This window comes from Phytophthora sojae (assembly GCF_000149755.1).
Source record: "Phytophthora sojae unplaced genomic scaffold PHYSOscaffold_7, whole genome shotgun sequence".
Lineage (NCBI taxonomy): Eukaryota > Oomycota > Peronosporomycetes > Peronosporales > Peronosporaceae > Phytophthora > Phytophthora sojae.
The window spans coordinates 1,515,155-1,530,311 of NW_009258121.1; the positions used below are offsets into that span (position 1 = coordinate 1,515,155).

The following is a 15,157-nucleotide window of genomic DNA, read 5'->3' on the forward strand; positions in this document are numbered from 1 at the left end:
CACGCTGTCGTTGAAAAGTTCCTGGAATGGACGGAATTGCAGACCAATCCAGGCAAGAGCGCCTTCCTGGCCGTGACGCGCAACGCGCGCGGCAACCCTGCCCACGACAAGGACATGAAGTTGTTGTTCCACGACGAGGAGGTCTCAAAAATATTTTTTCTAATCTGATTTTGTAATTAGTAATGCTAATTTGTACCTACTGTTTCTGGGGATTGTACTGCTTGTTTCGCGTATCTTCCGAAGCGAAAGCTCGCAAGGACCGGGACAAAGACTGTCTGGGTAAAATGCGCTGGAAAGACTAAGACCGCGTTACCGCTTCATGAAGATTCCAAGGACTCCCAATACCCACCTTTTGTCGTATTTAAGGTCAAACCATCGAAGATCGAGCATCGACGTCAGGAAAATACCGCGGTTCGTCATGGTTTTAGTATGGCCATGTGGAAGACCGGCGTCTCGCAAGCACAGCAAGATTACGGTATGAAAATGTATGCAAATGACAAAGGTAAAGTCTCGTCGTACTTCAGATATATTTGCATTGATTTTAAACGATTCTGGGATGTTGAAAACTACACAGGCTGGTGGAACGGTCCGTTGACAATTGATTAGCTGCAATTCCAGTTTGGGGACCCTGATATCACTTTGGGGTCAATCTTGCTGCTGTTCGTCGACTTTTCAGGTCATTGGGCCGAGGAAGCCGTCGCGTATGCAAAGGAAATCAATGTCATGGTGCTGGACATACCACCAAATTCGACCTCCGTCTGCCAACTCGCAAACGCCACTTGGAATCGGCCGCCCAAAGCTCAGTTAAGAAACTTGTGGATTGGCAGTCTACGGGGGCAGCTTAATGCCCGCAACTCAGAAGTCCTGTTTAAACTTCAAGCACCCCAGCACCCCGTCCTGTGTAAGAGGATCCATGACGGGTAGGGTAGTATTGCGAGTACTACGATTGTTTCTGGGTTCAAGAAGTGCGGTCTATTAGAAGGCCCAACAGCGGTCGAGGTAGATGAGAGATCGAGAACGCTGATGACATCGTGGATGCAGTGCTCCATACGTGCAAAGTAGATCAAACTCTAGGTGTGTTTAGTTTAGACGATGATTTTGACGACGTTTTCCGTCCGGTAGCACCGTTAAGCTAATGCACACATTCTCTTTACTTTTACCATAATTTGCGGCTTTTGCTAGTTTTTATCTCGCTAAAAATGTGTTTGTGGCGACTCATATAGCCGGGACATCAAAACTCAGGTCGAATCAGGCTGTATGCTCAGACAAAAGGAATTCGGTACTGATTTATACGATTCACAAGAACGCCTAGTTCATGATGAGATGCGTGTGTGGAAGAAGTAGTGTATTCAATTTGTGTTATCTGCGTAAACAAGTTCAACTCAATCTAGTATATCTCCTGGCGTCCTCGCCGTGAAAGACGATGGTTCGTATCTCACTAATATCGACTGTTTTCACTCTGTAGTTAGCAAGCCGAAGAAATGTTGTCCAAGTGCTGCTGGCGTTTGCCGCAGTCATACGGTAAAGGCATCAGCAAACTGCGATAGACTTTTTCGATAGATTCCATACCCCACTCCGCACTCTGTCTAATCATAGTAATTGCCACTAAAAAAAAAAACGACTTCACCGCCACCTGAACAGAAGGTAGTAACCAATTCACATCTCCGACCTTCATTGCGGTCATGATTTTGCCGACCACATTTCCGCTGCAGTGGAAAACACTGTCAGCCACGACACCATAACGATCGTCTGGGTGTAGTTCTGTCGAGGATAGCTTACCCCGGAATTCCAGACTCGTATCATCATCGTCCCAGGATCGTGGGCAATTATGTTTGCCCAGACAATATCCCGTCCGCCGAAAACGTAGCGTACCCGTGACGAACACACCATGCTGCCAACCATTATAATGTGCATTCTAGATGTCCGGTTCTGGGAGCAGAAGTAAGAAACAGAAAAGGCTCTTGCTCCCAATCACCACTAAATAAACTATCACATCGATACAAATACATTGTAAAATCCCCCGTCCACGAATCCCCATGCGAGGCTCTTTAGCTGCCGTTAAACGGGGAAATCCGAACGTTGCTTGTCATGTAGGGCCTCCTTCAATTTTCGTTTATCTCGGTTTGCGCCTCACTACGCAATCTCAATCTTCAACTCGAATGGGGGCCGCCCTAGAAAGCTTCAACACCACCTTCAAGTGTTGGGGCTGCTTTTGGCTTTCCATGTACACTGTGAGCATCGATGATGGCTGTACCTCATAGTTACACGCCAATCACACGCTCGATTTCGGCATATTAGCCTTACCGAGACAAGCTAGACACCGTTATCATATTCTTGTATGTCCGTTCGAAAAACGTGTTCATCCAGGACGAGGAATCGGCATCCTTTAGGCACTATTAAGGTGATGTAGTCCCGCATTCGGACGTTCGCCATACAACCTCTGTCTCAAATCTCGGAGGGCCTTGAGAGAATGCTGTCGCGTCTGCGAGGCGGCAGAAAGCGCCAGCAGGGAGCGTGTGTCTGGGCCGGACATCGTTCCTACTGCAAGAAGCGCGAGGGAAGCAAATGCCAATATTGGTTGCTCGTGAAGGGTCTCTTCCGCCAAACGAGAGCTTTACCGATAAAGATGTTGTGAAAACATTTGTCCAGCTGGAAATTTTTCCCTTTTTCCGATCCGCATGATGCGACTAAGATATCTTACTTCAAGTGGCGAAGGTCACCGGACGCAGTTCAGTTTAATGACTCTTCGGGCTCTACGGGCTCTTCAGGATCTTCGGTGAATCTAGGTGGGCGACTGCCGGGTGGACCTCGGGATCGGGGGAGGGGGTGCACAGTGCTCGCCTGCGAATATGCTGTCTCCGGCGAGTAGGTAGCACCTGGGGTCGGGACTGAGCGCACAGGCATGCGTGGATGCGATGATTCCGCCTTCGTGCTATGCCTTCTGGTTCGGAAGAGCGCCGGAACGCCACCACAGGCTACCGTCTGCCGAGTGGAGGCGCCCAGTTAAGGTAACTAGCAGCCACCACCAGATATTGAGCAGCAGCGACGGATTTTCCTCCACAAAAGCAGTATCCTCTGCCAGGTGACGCGCGAGACCACCACAACCGGAAGTCGAGAGGATGAGAGGTTACGCCGACACGACCAGCAGTATCACATACAATGCCAGTGACTGCTCAAGCCGAGAAGATGTCTGGCCGCCACATTATGAAGGCTAAGAGCAACACTACTTTAACGTACTGAGAGTCAGGAAGCGACCAGCTGTCGTCTATCCACATCGTTAGCAACACGGTCAGAGTAGAGGCATAGCAGCAGCAGATTGAGCTCGTCAAGACTGCCGAAGCGCTAGCTGGATCACGTCGAGCTGTAGTAGATAGACTACGTCGCAGTCACGAGAGTCGTGGGATCACAGAGAGCAGGATCTCCTCCCAGCCGAGCAGAAGTAGGTACATCTCACAACTATGTTCCTATTATAGCGAGCTAGGTGCTGTCAATGTTTTTACGAGCTCTTGCCTCAGGCAGTTTTGCAATCCCTTATTTATACAGATATAAACATGGGTATGTATCGCGAGATTTTACCTCCTTATGTATAGTCGCAGTCGCCGTTGATGTCCAGTGCTTGCCAGACGTGAATTTTGCTAGCAGAACCCTCCGGCAATGGTAAATGAGAGGCTGGGCTTCTTTCGTGAGTGGTTGAGATGGGAAGAGCAAGGACCAATGTAATTTGAAACAGACGTATTTGATTGAAAGTGATTAATTTGAGTTTTGTTGCACAGCCTTCATAACTGAGTGCCTCTTCATCATGCCTATTAGCTTTGAGCAGCGTCCCACGCAGGCATGCCTCGACAGACTTCTTTTCGACTTAACCGCAATCATGTCTGTCAGCAAGATGCATTACCGTGAGAGACACTAAACAGCGCTCCGATTGTAAACAGTTTTTTATATTGTTTTAGCTTTTTGTTTGAACTGCAGAAGCAAATTGGTACTATCATCCCGGGTTTTGAAACGAAGCGTATCTTACGCTATAAAGAAGAAAATGTTGTAGTGCGACGAGGCGGGCATGTTGCCGTGGATATATGAGGTATGTTTTTATGAAATGATAATATAATTACGAAAGGTGTTATTATACCATTTGGCGTGTAATCAGTAGGGCTCAAAATCAGTATCGAATTGTGATCTCGAATACTCTGTATTTGCGATCGAAGGGTACAAACATACTAAAGCACTAAGTATTTCCATAGAAATCCGATGCAACGCAACCTTGCAGTTTACATTAGTTATTTCCTCTTTCATTCCTAATGTAGCGTCAACACGCAAAAAAAACTACTCAAGTGCACAGCTGTCTAGAGTTCGCACTAGGATCAGAGCAATTAATATTTCATTTAGAATCCCTCAACACATCGCCGTGGTCGTGGCGGCTCGCGCCGAGACGAACTTCTTGTACTCCCTGCGCTTCGCTGCTAGACGCTTCTTGGTGGATATGCTGGTCCCACGGACTCCTGCTTCGTACCGGTGGTAGTTGTCGACCTCTCCGGCACGAACGGCACGAAGGGAGTGTAGGAGAGGTGAGAGCGACGCACGTGTGGAAGAACAAGTCGTAGGATGTCTCGTTCCAGCGCCATTTGTCGGCGCACACCCTCTACAACATTTTCAACCGCCCAAAGTAGTGATCAACGCGGACCTTGTGTGCGACCTGTTGTCGTTTTGATGCACGTCCTCGCGCAACACCGTTCGCAAGCGACGCTGACGCATCGGATGAACGGCACGGAAGTGGGCACCCAGCCCTTAATAGGGGTACCGCCCACTCGTTAGAGTAGACGTCTTGGAGAGGGCTATCGTCTGCCAGCCGTGCTCCCCAGAACGTTTCTTGAGCGCCTTCACGTTCAAGGCATCATTTTCACGGAACATGGTGAGGTCGGAGGCGCTGCCCCTAATACGGGGCGAGCAGTTCATCGCCAACTCAGCGGGCAAGACGGACACCTCTACCTTGTACCCGTACAAGTGGTGTTTGCCGCTCAACGTGGGCTTGGAAGTTCGTTTACGAAGATGACGTACAGGTACGGGCTTACAACCGTCAGGAACTTACGCACCGTATTCTGGAACGTAGTTGTCAGTATGCAAAAGATGTGAGCGACGATGTCCCATTGACTGCTGTGCTTCAAGGCGGAGATGCTCATGAAGAACACGTCCTTCCCGGAGCTTGCGGGCGTTTTACCAATGCTCGTGTCAAGTAGACCTCTACCCCACAGCTTTGGGAACCCTTGAGGGGTGAAGTTCGTGTACCGAAGGACTTCATTGGAGCCTTCGGCACGAAGACACAGGTCGTAGCGGGGGGGGGGAGCTCGTTGTCCGAGCCGTTGGGTCGGTTGGGAGCAACGTGCGACCAATCTTCGCCTTATTGGAAGAGGAGGATCGGAACTCAGCCAGGGTCGGCCCACAGGAGGTGCGTTTGGGATTGCGTTGGCGAGGGGTGATGGTACTGCGTTACTCAGGCGGTTAAATCGTAAATGAGGATTGTTAATGCGTAGCACAACACCTTTAGGAGTTTGTACAAGCCTCGGCGGAAAACGATATAGTACTAGTCGTTGCGTAAAATGTTACATAATACATTTCTGTTTGTGCAATTCGATGTACATTCAAGGTGGTAGTTTGCTGTTCACCAAATTGTACCTATGAGGAAGACGCGTTTAGCATCCTCGATAATACCTTGGTAGTGGTTGTAAGCTCTAGTGTTTTAGTTACCTCCCGGAAGTTCTGCCACTGGGTGCCATCCAAAACCTATATAAAACGGTTTGGCTATTAAGGGTATTACATCGGTCATTAAATGGAGCGATAAAACGGAATTGTTTGGAGAATAAAACAATTTAAAAATGGGCTTGGTCGCCCTTTTAATGCCCCTTATTCCACAGCTCGATAACAATATCTTAAAGAATGTATGGGTTCAAATAGCTCCCTCACTTTAAGATTTCGCTTGAATTGACGTTGCACGCGTGATCTTGGAGGCCGCACGCCTTATTTCGAATTTGGACTCCTCGCGCCAAAGTCTTCACCTGCTACAAACGAGTATGTACACTACTGTGAGTTGATGCATTTGTTCATAGAGTCTAAAAGACCGTTTATTCACTACGTAGCCAACGATGTACCCGTCTCTCCCGATCAACCGCTGCCACGCAACAAGCGATACTCTCGAGTCTTCGATTGCACCCGACTCCAAGCGCCGCAAGATCTCCGTCAAGCAGGCTTCTGATGTCGCTGCGCCTGAATCGACCTTTGCGAACCGACGGCGGAGGAGCCTCAGCTTCCCTCTTCTCCGGCGGGTGCTTGGCGGACAAGTAGCCCAACTGCCGCCTAAGTCTTGGTGAAGGTCTTCGTGGACCTCGTCAAGTACAAAGTGCTGTCATTTCAGTTGAACGTCAAGCAAGTTCAAAACTGGCTTCGGTTGCTAAAGAAAAATTGGAGAGCGAGCGAGATACGTTCAGCTTTTGGAAGCGGCATCGAGGAATCTCTGGAAGCGGTTAATGAACAGGGTCACTACGTCACATTGCCTGGGCTAGTTCGAGAGTACGTACGTCTCGAAAAAGTTCACGCAGTGGCTCAGAAAGCGAAATTCGAGAAAGAGCAGGAGAAAGCAGCTAGTGTTGAGTTATGTACGTCTGAGATTATCGCAGAGAGTAACACTCGCAGAGCAGTAGGTTACTTTGACGAACTGGATTCGTTCTCCGAGCCCGAAGACGCCGTATCGGGCTCCCGTTCGGCCGATACGTGCAACTCAGCGTCAGCCAAATCGACCCCGGCGAAATCTAGCAAAGAGTGGTTTGTTGTGTTCGAACCAAATCAGAACGCTTGGATAAGCGTAATCGTGACGAATTTGCTTTGCGGAAGCAACACTTTGAAGCGAAGTTGGACTGACAGGAGCAATAACATGCAGAACTACTGGAGTTGTAGAGAAGTCGAGTATTGGCTTGCAAAGCAGCAGAAAAACATAATCGGGAGCTGATGATCAAATGCGTAAAAATGTTTTGCACAGGACAAACCGCTCACCGATCTCCCTCCAAAACCCGCTTGTCTATCCTCCCACCTTGTTGGGAGTGCGAGCTTGTAGAATAGGATACAGAAATTCAACTCCAGTTGCGGCCGTCCTCTCCTTTGTAGTAATAACACCCATCTTAAATAGTGAAACCAAAACGACGAGCTCGTCTTTTGAAAAGCGAAAACACTGCTTGCGTTTAGATTTTGAGAACGCGTTGAAGTTGAAAGGCGCCTTGAGTGGTCTCTCTACTTCGTCACCCAGCACATGCGCCAAGTGACGACGAATAATGGCCGCTTTTAAATCGGCCCCATACTGAAGCGCACGGCGTCAGCGTCGAAGGAGGTACGCCGAGTTTTGATGTCGCGATACACCTTTCGTCAGTCGGCGGATGTACTTCACCATAGCACTGCCTGCATCGGCGATGGCATCGTCAGTAATCGTAGTCGTAGAAGTAGCTTTAGCTAGTCGGCTAGTCTACGTTGCAGAACCGAGCGACGGAAAATGAAGTATTTCTTTTGCCGTCGTTCGGTTCTGCCTTCAGGTTTGCTAATTGTGGCTTTGGACATCTAAACCGACAATTAGGGGTTTGTGGATTCGTTTAAAGACCTCTTATACACAACCTTCCTGCTCGACTAGCTACGGCCAGCTCGCTACACTGCAGCAAAATCATGACCTGATGTCCGTCCTTGTAACCGTCTCCGAGCACCTACAGAGTCGTACTGGGCGTTTAGCGCACGTCGTACCGCAGATTACCTCGCTCCATTGCGTTGGCGTTAGCTGGTCTTTGTAGGCCTTCTCCAAAAGCTCCGTCCGTGGGCGGCTGCAGGCTCAGCGCGCCGAACACGACTCAGCTCCAGCCCCAGTAGCATGGACTAAGATATAGCGCAGGCACTTCGCGCTTGATCGCTCCGTTTCGCTGTACGAGGCACTGTCGGCGCACGTGCTGGACGCGTCCACAGGGACGTACGTTGCGTCGAGCAGCTTTTTCCTATCCGCGGCGGCGCTGCTCTTCGCCTTCGTCCCGCAAGAGGTCTACCAGGAGCTGGCGGGGTGCCACACCCAGCAGTAGCAGCAGCAGCAGCGCAGAATTCTTCTTGCGTCATCGCCGTGTCTGCATCACGCTTCTTCACACTTGCCCCCGATGCTCCTCACTGCTGCCTGCCAAAATGTGAAATGAATGGTTTTGGCGCGAAAACCTCGTAACGATCATAATATATTAGCTAGGTCTTCTGCAATCTTATAAATATAAACACATTAAATCTCAGAAGTAATAAGGAGTATTAGGTGTCGGAAGTGAGGGTACCTACAGTATTGTTTAGGAGGTACGTTTAATGTCCGGTGAAAAATGAAGTAGAAGTCCCCTCCAGTGGAGGGATCAAGAAATTTTTTGCAGCCGCTTTTGTGAGTCAATCCCACGGCGCTCTTTAGTAAAAGGCGAAAGAGTGATGCGAATGAAATTAACTCTGCGGAACGACATTTATACCACACACACAATACCCCTATATATTATCTTCCACCCTCACGGACAATCACGCGTTAACGACCAACTTATCTTATCCTAACTAAAGTTAACCTCAAGATACCGTAAAAAACTGATCCAGTGCGACACCAGTTTTCCACTAGCAAGACCATTTTATACATCGTTATTAGATTACAGAGTCGTCTAAGGGCCTTTCAGCCAATAGAAATTGCGTATCGAGACAGCACACGCGTGGGCTCAAAAACAATGGTTGTAGATAAGCCGTTTTTGCTTTCCAAAGCAATATAATTGATTCTAATGAGCTCTAAATGGCACAATGAAGTACGATTGACTTGCCACTAACCCCCCAGAAGCAACAGTATTTATTTATCAGATCATAGTTAGTGCGGAAAGTCGATTGGTAGTCTCCATGCAGCCTACTTACCTCTAAAATGATAAGGGCAATGGTCCAAGCTCTACAGACGCATTGAAAAAAGCGCAGCAAGCAAATTAATTCACGTGATACATGCACTGTTGGGACATAACTGGTTAGCATTCAACAGGCAAAGGCGTCAACTTGTTGTACCCTTGACGCAATTGTAGGGATTCCCGCTTTGGGAGTAAATCAGTGGTCCAGTAACACTCTATCGAGGCGTTAGTGCTTACAATAGAGTCTAGAACGTATTTAAAGTGTTTATGTGGTCGGCTCTTACTAAGTTTCACCTCCTACCACCATTAGAACGGCTAAGAAATAAAATGTCGAACAGCTAAAATAGGCCTATTTTTGGCCCAGTCTTGGCCGCTGTTGCTACTACTGCAGTACTTGCTTAACGCTGTGCGGCTTGCATTATTTCCCTTATACGTAGAGGTACACCTCGAGTATACCAGCACCGATTCTAAATCATACTTAGAAAAAAGTTGCGATCAGGTCGCTATTTTCTCGACCATAATCTTTGTCCGGATATGTTTTGTGAAGACAACTTCGTTTGAAGCCGGGCAAAAGGCGCTGAACAGATCTCTATCTCGTTTATTTGTATGCGGAGGAGTATCTCGAAATAGGCCAGACAACAATAGTATCGGCTTTTTGAAGTGAGCCCACGCGTGGGCTCAATGGGTAATAAAGGTTAATTGACACTGTGTCGCATTGGATCCGTTTACTACGGTATTATATGTCTTTAGTAAAAAGAAAAGTTGCTATTTGGGTTTTCACGGCTGACATTAGCCCCTAACTTCGGCAACCAGTTCTTTGCTTCTGCTCCCAAATCCATGTTACCCAAAAGCGAAGTTAGAGCTGGGCCATTTCAATGATCGTTGATTGCACTAAATTTGCCATGCACTGCTCGTGATGCTCCTCAATAGGCAGGGCAATACAAACTCTCCGTTAATACTTCAAAAATACGCTGCACAACGCCAGCCGCAGTGGACTATGAATATTAGCAAAATGTATCTGGAAACGAAGTGTTATAGCGAAAAGATCTTCCGGCCTTCTTGCTCGCCAGCTGAGTCCGTACTCAAGTCGTACTTCCACCCACCCGATAGATAAAAATACGACCTGACATGATCTGTGGTATTCTGGTAAACTGGAGAACAGTTTCAAGCTGAGCACGACAGCCCCGTGTTGTCAGCTGTAGCTCGGCCCGTCCAAAACCTTGTTAGGAAGGCATTCACAATGAGGTTTGTCGATTCCTGTTTATTGCATCGGGTTTTGAGCAGTGAATAGTTGCATCAAATAACAACACAGTATCGCAACCCAACGACTGCCATCGTATTCAAACGCATTTTTTGCATATGGTACACAAGCCAAGCGGAGCCCCGCAAGCTGAGCTCATCTCACCTTGTTAAGCTACGCGAATGGTGTACCGTACCGACTCCTTATGCTCGAACGAACGTGGTTTGTAGGTCTTCCTATATGCGGGTAGGCGTGTCGTGAGTAGTGTGTGCGTGTGCTGTGCGTAGAGCGCGTGGTTGTGTGTGGCGGGCTGTGTGCAGCGTTTTGTTTGATTTTGGGTGGGTTGTCAAATTAGGACCGAGTGTAGCTCACATGTCAGTTGGTAGAGCGATTGACTGTAGTGTTCTATACTGTGTCTCAGTATACTTGGAAATCAATTGGTCGCTGGTTCGATTCCGGCCACTCGGATTTTATCCATGTCTCCCGCGCACTCCTTTTTTCATTCTGCGCCCTCCGTACGCCCCGATTCACCTGCCCACGTCTGTCTCGGCGGCCTGGCGCCTCGCCACCGCGTCCACGCCATGATCGGCTGTGTTTTGGGCCTACGGCGGCTGACCAGACGTCTGCACCCTGCCGACCTGCTCGACGTCGGCAGTGCGCCTCCGATGGACAAGCGGGGCGGAGAATGCGTATCGCTTCATACGACACCCGTATCGCGACGACTGACGACGTTGGTTGCCACAGGCGAATGCCGTTGCACGTCGCGTAAGCGAATAGGACGTGGAAGTTCGACCCGAGTCACCCAGTCAGGGACTCGGCCGGCGCGTCGACGCTGATTTTGCGATTCCGCTTTGTGGTCGCTGTGCTGTCGGCAGCAACCTGTGAGGCTACCAGAGCATGTGGGATGGGTCTGGGCGCATCGTGGAAGCATGGAATGCAGCTGAAGAGGATGCGGAAAGTCGGTGCGGAAACGGTGTCCGCGCGAGATGTGTGGTCGGTTTGTAGGGCGTTGTATGGGCCGAGTAGGATGCGGATAGGCGTGTCGTGAGTGGCGTGTGCGTGTGCTGTGCGTAGAGTGCGTGGTTGTGTGTGGCGGGTTGTGTGCAGCGTTTTGTTTGATTTTGGGTGGGTTGTCAAAATAGGACCGAGTGTAGCTCACATGTCAGTTGGTAGAGCTATTGACTGTAGTGTTCTATACTGTGTCTTAGTATACTTGGAAATCAATTGGTCGCTGGTTCGATTCCGGCCACTCGGATTTTATTCACGTCTCCCGTTCCACGATGCGCCCAGACCCATCCCACATGCTCTGGTAGCCTCACAGATTGCTGCCGACAGCACAGCGACCACAAAGCGGAATCGCAAAATCAGCGTCGACGCGCCGGCCGAGTCCCTGACTGGGTGACTCGGGTCGAACTTCCACGTCCTATTCGCTTACGCGACGTGCACCGGCATTCACCTGTGGCAACCTACGTCGTCAGTCGTCGCGATACGGGTGTCGTATGAAGCGATACGCATTCTCCGCCCCGCTTGTCCATCGGAGGCGCACTGCCGACGTCGAGCAGGTCGGCAGGGTACAGACGTCTGGTCAGCCGCCGTAGGCCCAAAACACAGCCGATCATGGCGTGGACGCGGTGGCGAGGCGCCAGGCCGCCGAGACAGACGTGGGCAGGTGAATCGGGGCGTACGGAGGGCGCAGAATGAAAAAAGGAGTGCGCGGGAGACATGGATAAAATCCGAGTGGCCGGAATCGAACCAGCGACCAATTGATTTCCGAGTATACTGAGACACAGTATAGAACACTACAGTCAATCGCTCTACCAACTGAGCTACACTCGGTCCTAATTTGACAACCCACCCAAAATCAAACAAAACGCTGCACACAACCCGCCACACACAACCACGCACTCTACGCACAGCACACGCACACGCCACTCACGACACGCCTATCCGCATCCTACTCGGCCCATACAACGCCCTACAAACCGACCACACATCTCGCGCGGACACCGTTTCCGCACCGACTTTCCGCATCCTCTTCAGCTGCATCCCATGCTTCCACGATGCGCCCAGACCCATCCCACATGCTCTGGTAGCCTCACAGGTTGCTGCCGACAGCACAGCGACCACAAAGCGGAATCGCAAAATCAGCGTCGACGCGCCGGCCGAGTCCCTGACTGGGTGACTCGGGTCGAACTTCCACGTCCTATTCGCTTACGCGACGTGCAACGGCATTCGCCTGTGGCAACCTACGTCGTCAGTCGTCGCGATACGGGTGTCGTATGAAGCGATACGCATTCTCCGCCCCGCTTGTCCATCGGAGGCGCACTGCCGACGTCGAGCAGGTCGGCAGGGTGCAGACGTCTGGTCAGCCGCCGTAGGCCCAAAACACAGCCGATCATGGCGTGGACGCGGTGGCGAGGCGCCAGGCCGCCGAGAGAGACGTGGGCAGGTGGATCGGGGCGTACGGAGGGCGCAGAATGAAAAAAGGAGTGCGCGGGAGACATGGATAAAATCCGAGTGGCCGGAATCGAACCAGCGACCAATTGATTTCCGAGTATTCTAAGACACAGTATAGAACACTACAGTCAATCGCTCTACCAACTGAGCTACACTCGGTCCTAATTTGACAACCCACCCAAAATCAAACAAAACGCTGCACACAACCCGCCACACACAACCACGCACTCTACGCACAGCACACGCACACGCCACTCACGACACGCCTATCCGCATCCTACTCGGCCCATACAACGCCCTACAAACCGACCACACATCTCGCGCGGACACCGTTTCCGCACCGACTTTCCGCATCCTCTTCAGCTGCATCCCATGCTTCCACGATGCGCCCAGACCCATCCCACATGCTCTGGTAGCCTCACAGGTTGCTGCCGACAGCACAGCGACCACAAAGCGGAATCGCAAAATCAGCGTCGACGCGCCGGCCGAGTCCCTGACTGGGTGACTCGGGTCGAACTTCCACGTCCTATTCGCTTACGCGACGTGCACCGGCATTCGCCTGTGGCAACCAACGTCGTCAGTCGTCGCGATACGGGTGTCGTATGAAGCGATACGCATTCTCCGCCCCGCTTGTCCATCGGAGGCGCACTGCCGACGTCGAGCAGGTCGGCAGGGTGCAGACGTCTGGTCAGCCGCCGTAGGCCCAAAACACAGCCGATCATGGCGTGGACGCGGTGGCGAGGCGCCAGGCCGCCGAGAGAGACGTGGGCAGGCGGATCGGGGCGTACGGAGGGCGCAGAATGAAAAAAGGAATGCGCGGGAGACATGGATAAATCCCAGTGGCCGGAATCGAACCAGCGACCAATTGATTTCCGAGTATACTGAGACACAGTATAGAACACTACAGTCAATCGCTCTACCAACTGAGCTACACTCGGTCCTAATTTGACAACCCACCCAAAATCAAACAAAACGCTGCACACAACCCGCCACACACAACCACGCACTCTACGCACAGCACACGCACACGCCACTCACGACACGCCTATCCGCATCCTACTCGGCCCATACAACGCCCTACAAACCGACCACACATCTCGCGCGGACACCGTTTCCGCACCGACTTTCCGCATCCTCTTCAGCTGCATCCCATGCTTCCACGATGCGCCCAGACCCATCCCACATGCTCTGGTAGCCTCACAGGTTGCTGCCGACAGCACAGCGACCACAAAGCGGAATCGCAAAATCAGCGTCGACGCGCCGGCCGAGTCCCTGACTGGGTGACTCGGGTCGAACTTCCACGTCCTATTCGCTTACGCGACGTGCACCGGCATTCGCCTGTGGCAACCAACGTCGTCAGTCGTCGCGATACGGGTGTCGTATGAAGCGATACGCATTCTCCGCCCCGCTTGTCCATCGGAGGCGCACTGCCGACGTCGAGCAGGTCGGCAGGGTGCAGACGTCTGGTCAGCCGCCGTAGGCCCAAAACACAGCCGATCATGGCGTGGACGCGGTGGCGAGGCGCCAGGCCGCCGAGAGAGACGTGGGCAGGCGGATCGGGGCGTACGGAGGGCGCAGAATGAAAAAAGGAGTGCGCGGGAGACATGGATAAAATCCGAGTGGCCGGAATCGAACCAGCGACCAATTGATTTCCGAGTATACTGAGACACAGTATAGAACACTACAGTCAATCGCTCTACCAACTGAGCTACACTCGGTCCTAATTTGACAACCCACCCAAAATCAAACAAAACGCTGCACACAACCCGCCACACACAACCACGCACTCTACGCACAGCACACGCACACGCCACTCACGACACGCCTATCCGCATCCTACTCGGCCCATACAACGCCCTACAAACCGACCACACATCTCGCGCGGACACCGTTTCCGCACCGACTTTCCGCATCCTCTTCAGCTGCATCCCATGCTTCCACGATGCGCCCAGACCCATCCCACATGCTCTGGTAGCCTCACAGGTTGCTGCCGACAGCACAGCGACCACAAAGCGGAATCGCAAAATCAGCGTCGACGCGCCGGCCGAGTCCCTGACTGGGTGACTCGGGTCGAACTTCCACGTCCTATTCGCTTACGCGACGTGCAACGGCATTCGCCTGTGGCAACCAACGTCGTCAGTCGTCGCGATACGGGTGTCGTATGAAGCGATACGCATTCTCCGCCCCGCTTGTCCATCGGAGGCGCACTGCCGACGTCGAGCAGGTCGGCAGGGTGCAGACGTCTGGTCAGCCGCCGTAGGCCCAAAACACAGCCGATCATGGCGTGGACGCGGTGGCGAGGCGCCAGGCCGCCGAGAGAGACGTGGGCAGGCGGATCGGGGCGTACGGAGGGCGCAGAATGAAAAAAGGAGTGCGCGGGAGACATGGATAAAATCCGAGTGGCCGGAATCGAACCAGCGACCAATTGATTTCCGAGTATACTAAGACACAGTATAGAACACTACAGTCAATCGCTCTACCAACTGAGCTACACTCGGTCCTAATTTGACAACCCACCCAAAATCAAACAAAACGCTGCACACAA

At 51.5% G+C, this 15,157-nt stretch overlaps 3 protein-coding genes and 7 non-coding genes across 10 annotated transcripts; 5 read left to right on the forward strand and 5 right to left on the reverse strand.

The window, feature by feature from the left end:
* Nucleotides 1–240: 240 nt before the first annotated feature.
* On the forward strand, nt 241–606 carry PHYSODRAFT_517714 (hypothetical protein; the record flags this gene model as incomplete). Its single annotated transcript, XM_009533994.1, has 1 exon — nt 241–606. A coding segment is annotated over one exon (366 nt), but the record flags the coding sequence as incomplete, so codon positions are not given.
* A 42-nt stretch (nt 607–648) lies between these two features.
* PHYSODRAFT_515982 (hypothetical protein) lies at nt 649–924 on the forward strand (the record flags this gene model as incomplete). Its single annotated transcript, XM_009533995.1, has 1 exon — nt 649–924. A coding segment is annotated over one exon (276 nt), but the record flags the coding sequence as incomplete, so codon positions are not given.
* A 5,138-nt stretch (nt 925–6,062) lies between these two features.
* On the forward strand, nt 6,063–6,994 carry PHYSODRAFT_303789 (hypothetical protein; the record flags this gene model as incomplete). The annotated part of the gene is made up of 3 exons (XM_009533996.1): nt 6,063–6,074; nt 6,129–6,314; nt 6,362–6,994. The coding sequence occupies 3 exons, from the start codon at nt 6,063–6,065 to the stop codon at nt 6,992–6,994; spliced, it is 831 nt and encodes a 276-aa protein (XP_009532291.1).
* A 3,518-nt stretch (nt 6,995–10,512) lies between these two features.
* Nucleotides 10,513–10,623, forward strand: PHYSODRAFT_t1258. The gene has a single exon. It is a non-coding gene; the product is annotated as a tRNA-Tyr (tRNA).
* Nucleotides 10,624–11,299: 676 nt separating this feature from the next.
* Nucleotides 11,300–11,410, forward strand: PHYSODRAFT_t1259. The gene has a single exon. It is a non-coding gene; the product is annotated as a tRNA-Tyr (tRNA).
* Nucleotides 11,411–11,887: 477 nt separating this feature from the next.
* On the reverse strand, nt 11,888–11,991 carry PHYSODRAFT_t1380. Its single transcript has one exon. It is a non-coding gene; the product is annotated as a tRNA-Tyr (tRNA).
* Nucleotides 11,992–12,667: 676 nt separating this feature from the next.
* Nucleotides 12,668–12,771, reverse strand: PHYSODRAFT_t1379. The gene has a single exon. It is a non-coding gene; the product is annotated as a tRNA-Tyr (tRNA).
* A 675-nt stretch (nt 12,772–13,446) lies between these two features.
* On the reverse strand, nt 13,447–13,550 carry PHYSODRAFT_t1378. The gene has a single exon. It is a non-coding gene; the product is annotated as a tRNA-Tyr (tRNA).
* Nucleotides 13,551–14,226: 676 nt separating this feature from the next.
* PHYSODRAFT_t1377 lies at nt 14,227–14,330 on the reverse strand. Its single transcript has one exon. It is a non-coding gene; the product is annotated as a tRNA-Tyr (tRNA).
* A 676-nt stretch (nt 14,331–15,006) lies between these two features.
* On the reverse strand, nt 15,007–15,110 carry PHYSODRAFT_t1376. Its single transcript has one exon. It is a non-coding gene; the product is annotated as a tRNA-Tyr (tRNA).
* Nucleotides 15,111–15,157: the final 47 nt, after the last annotated feature.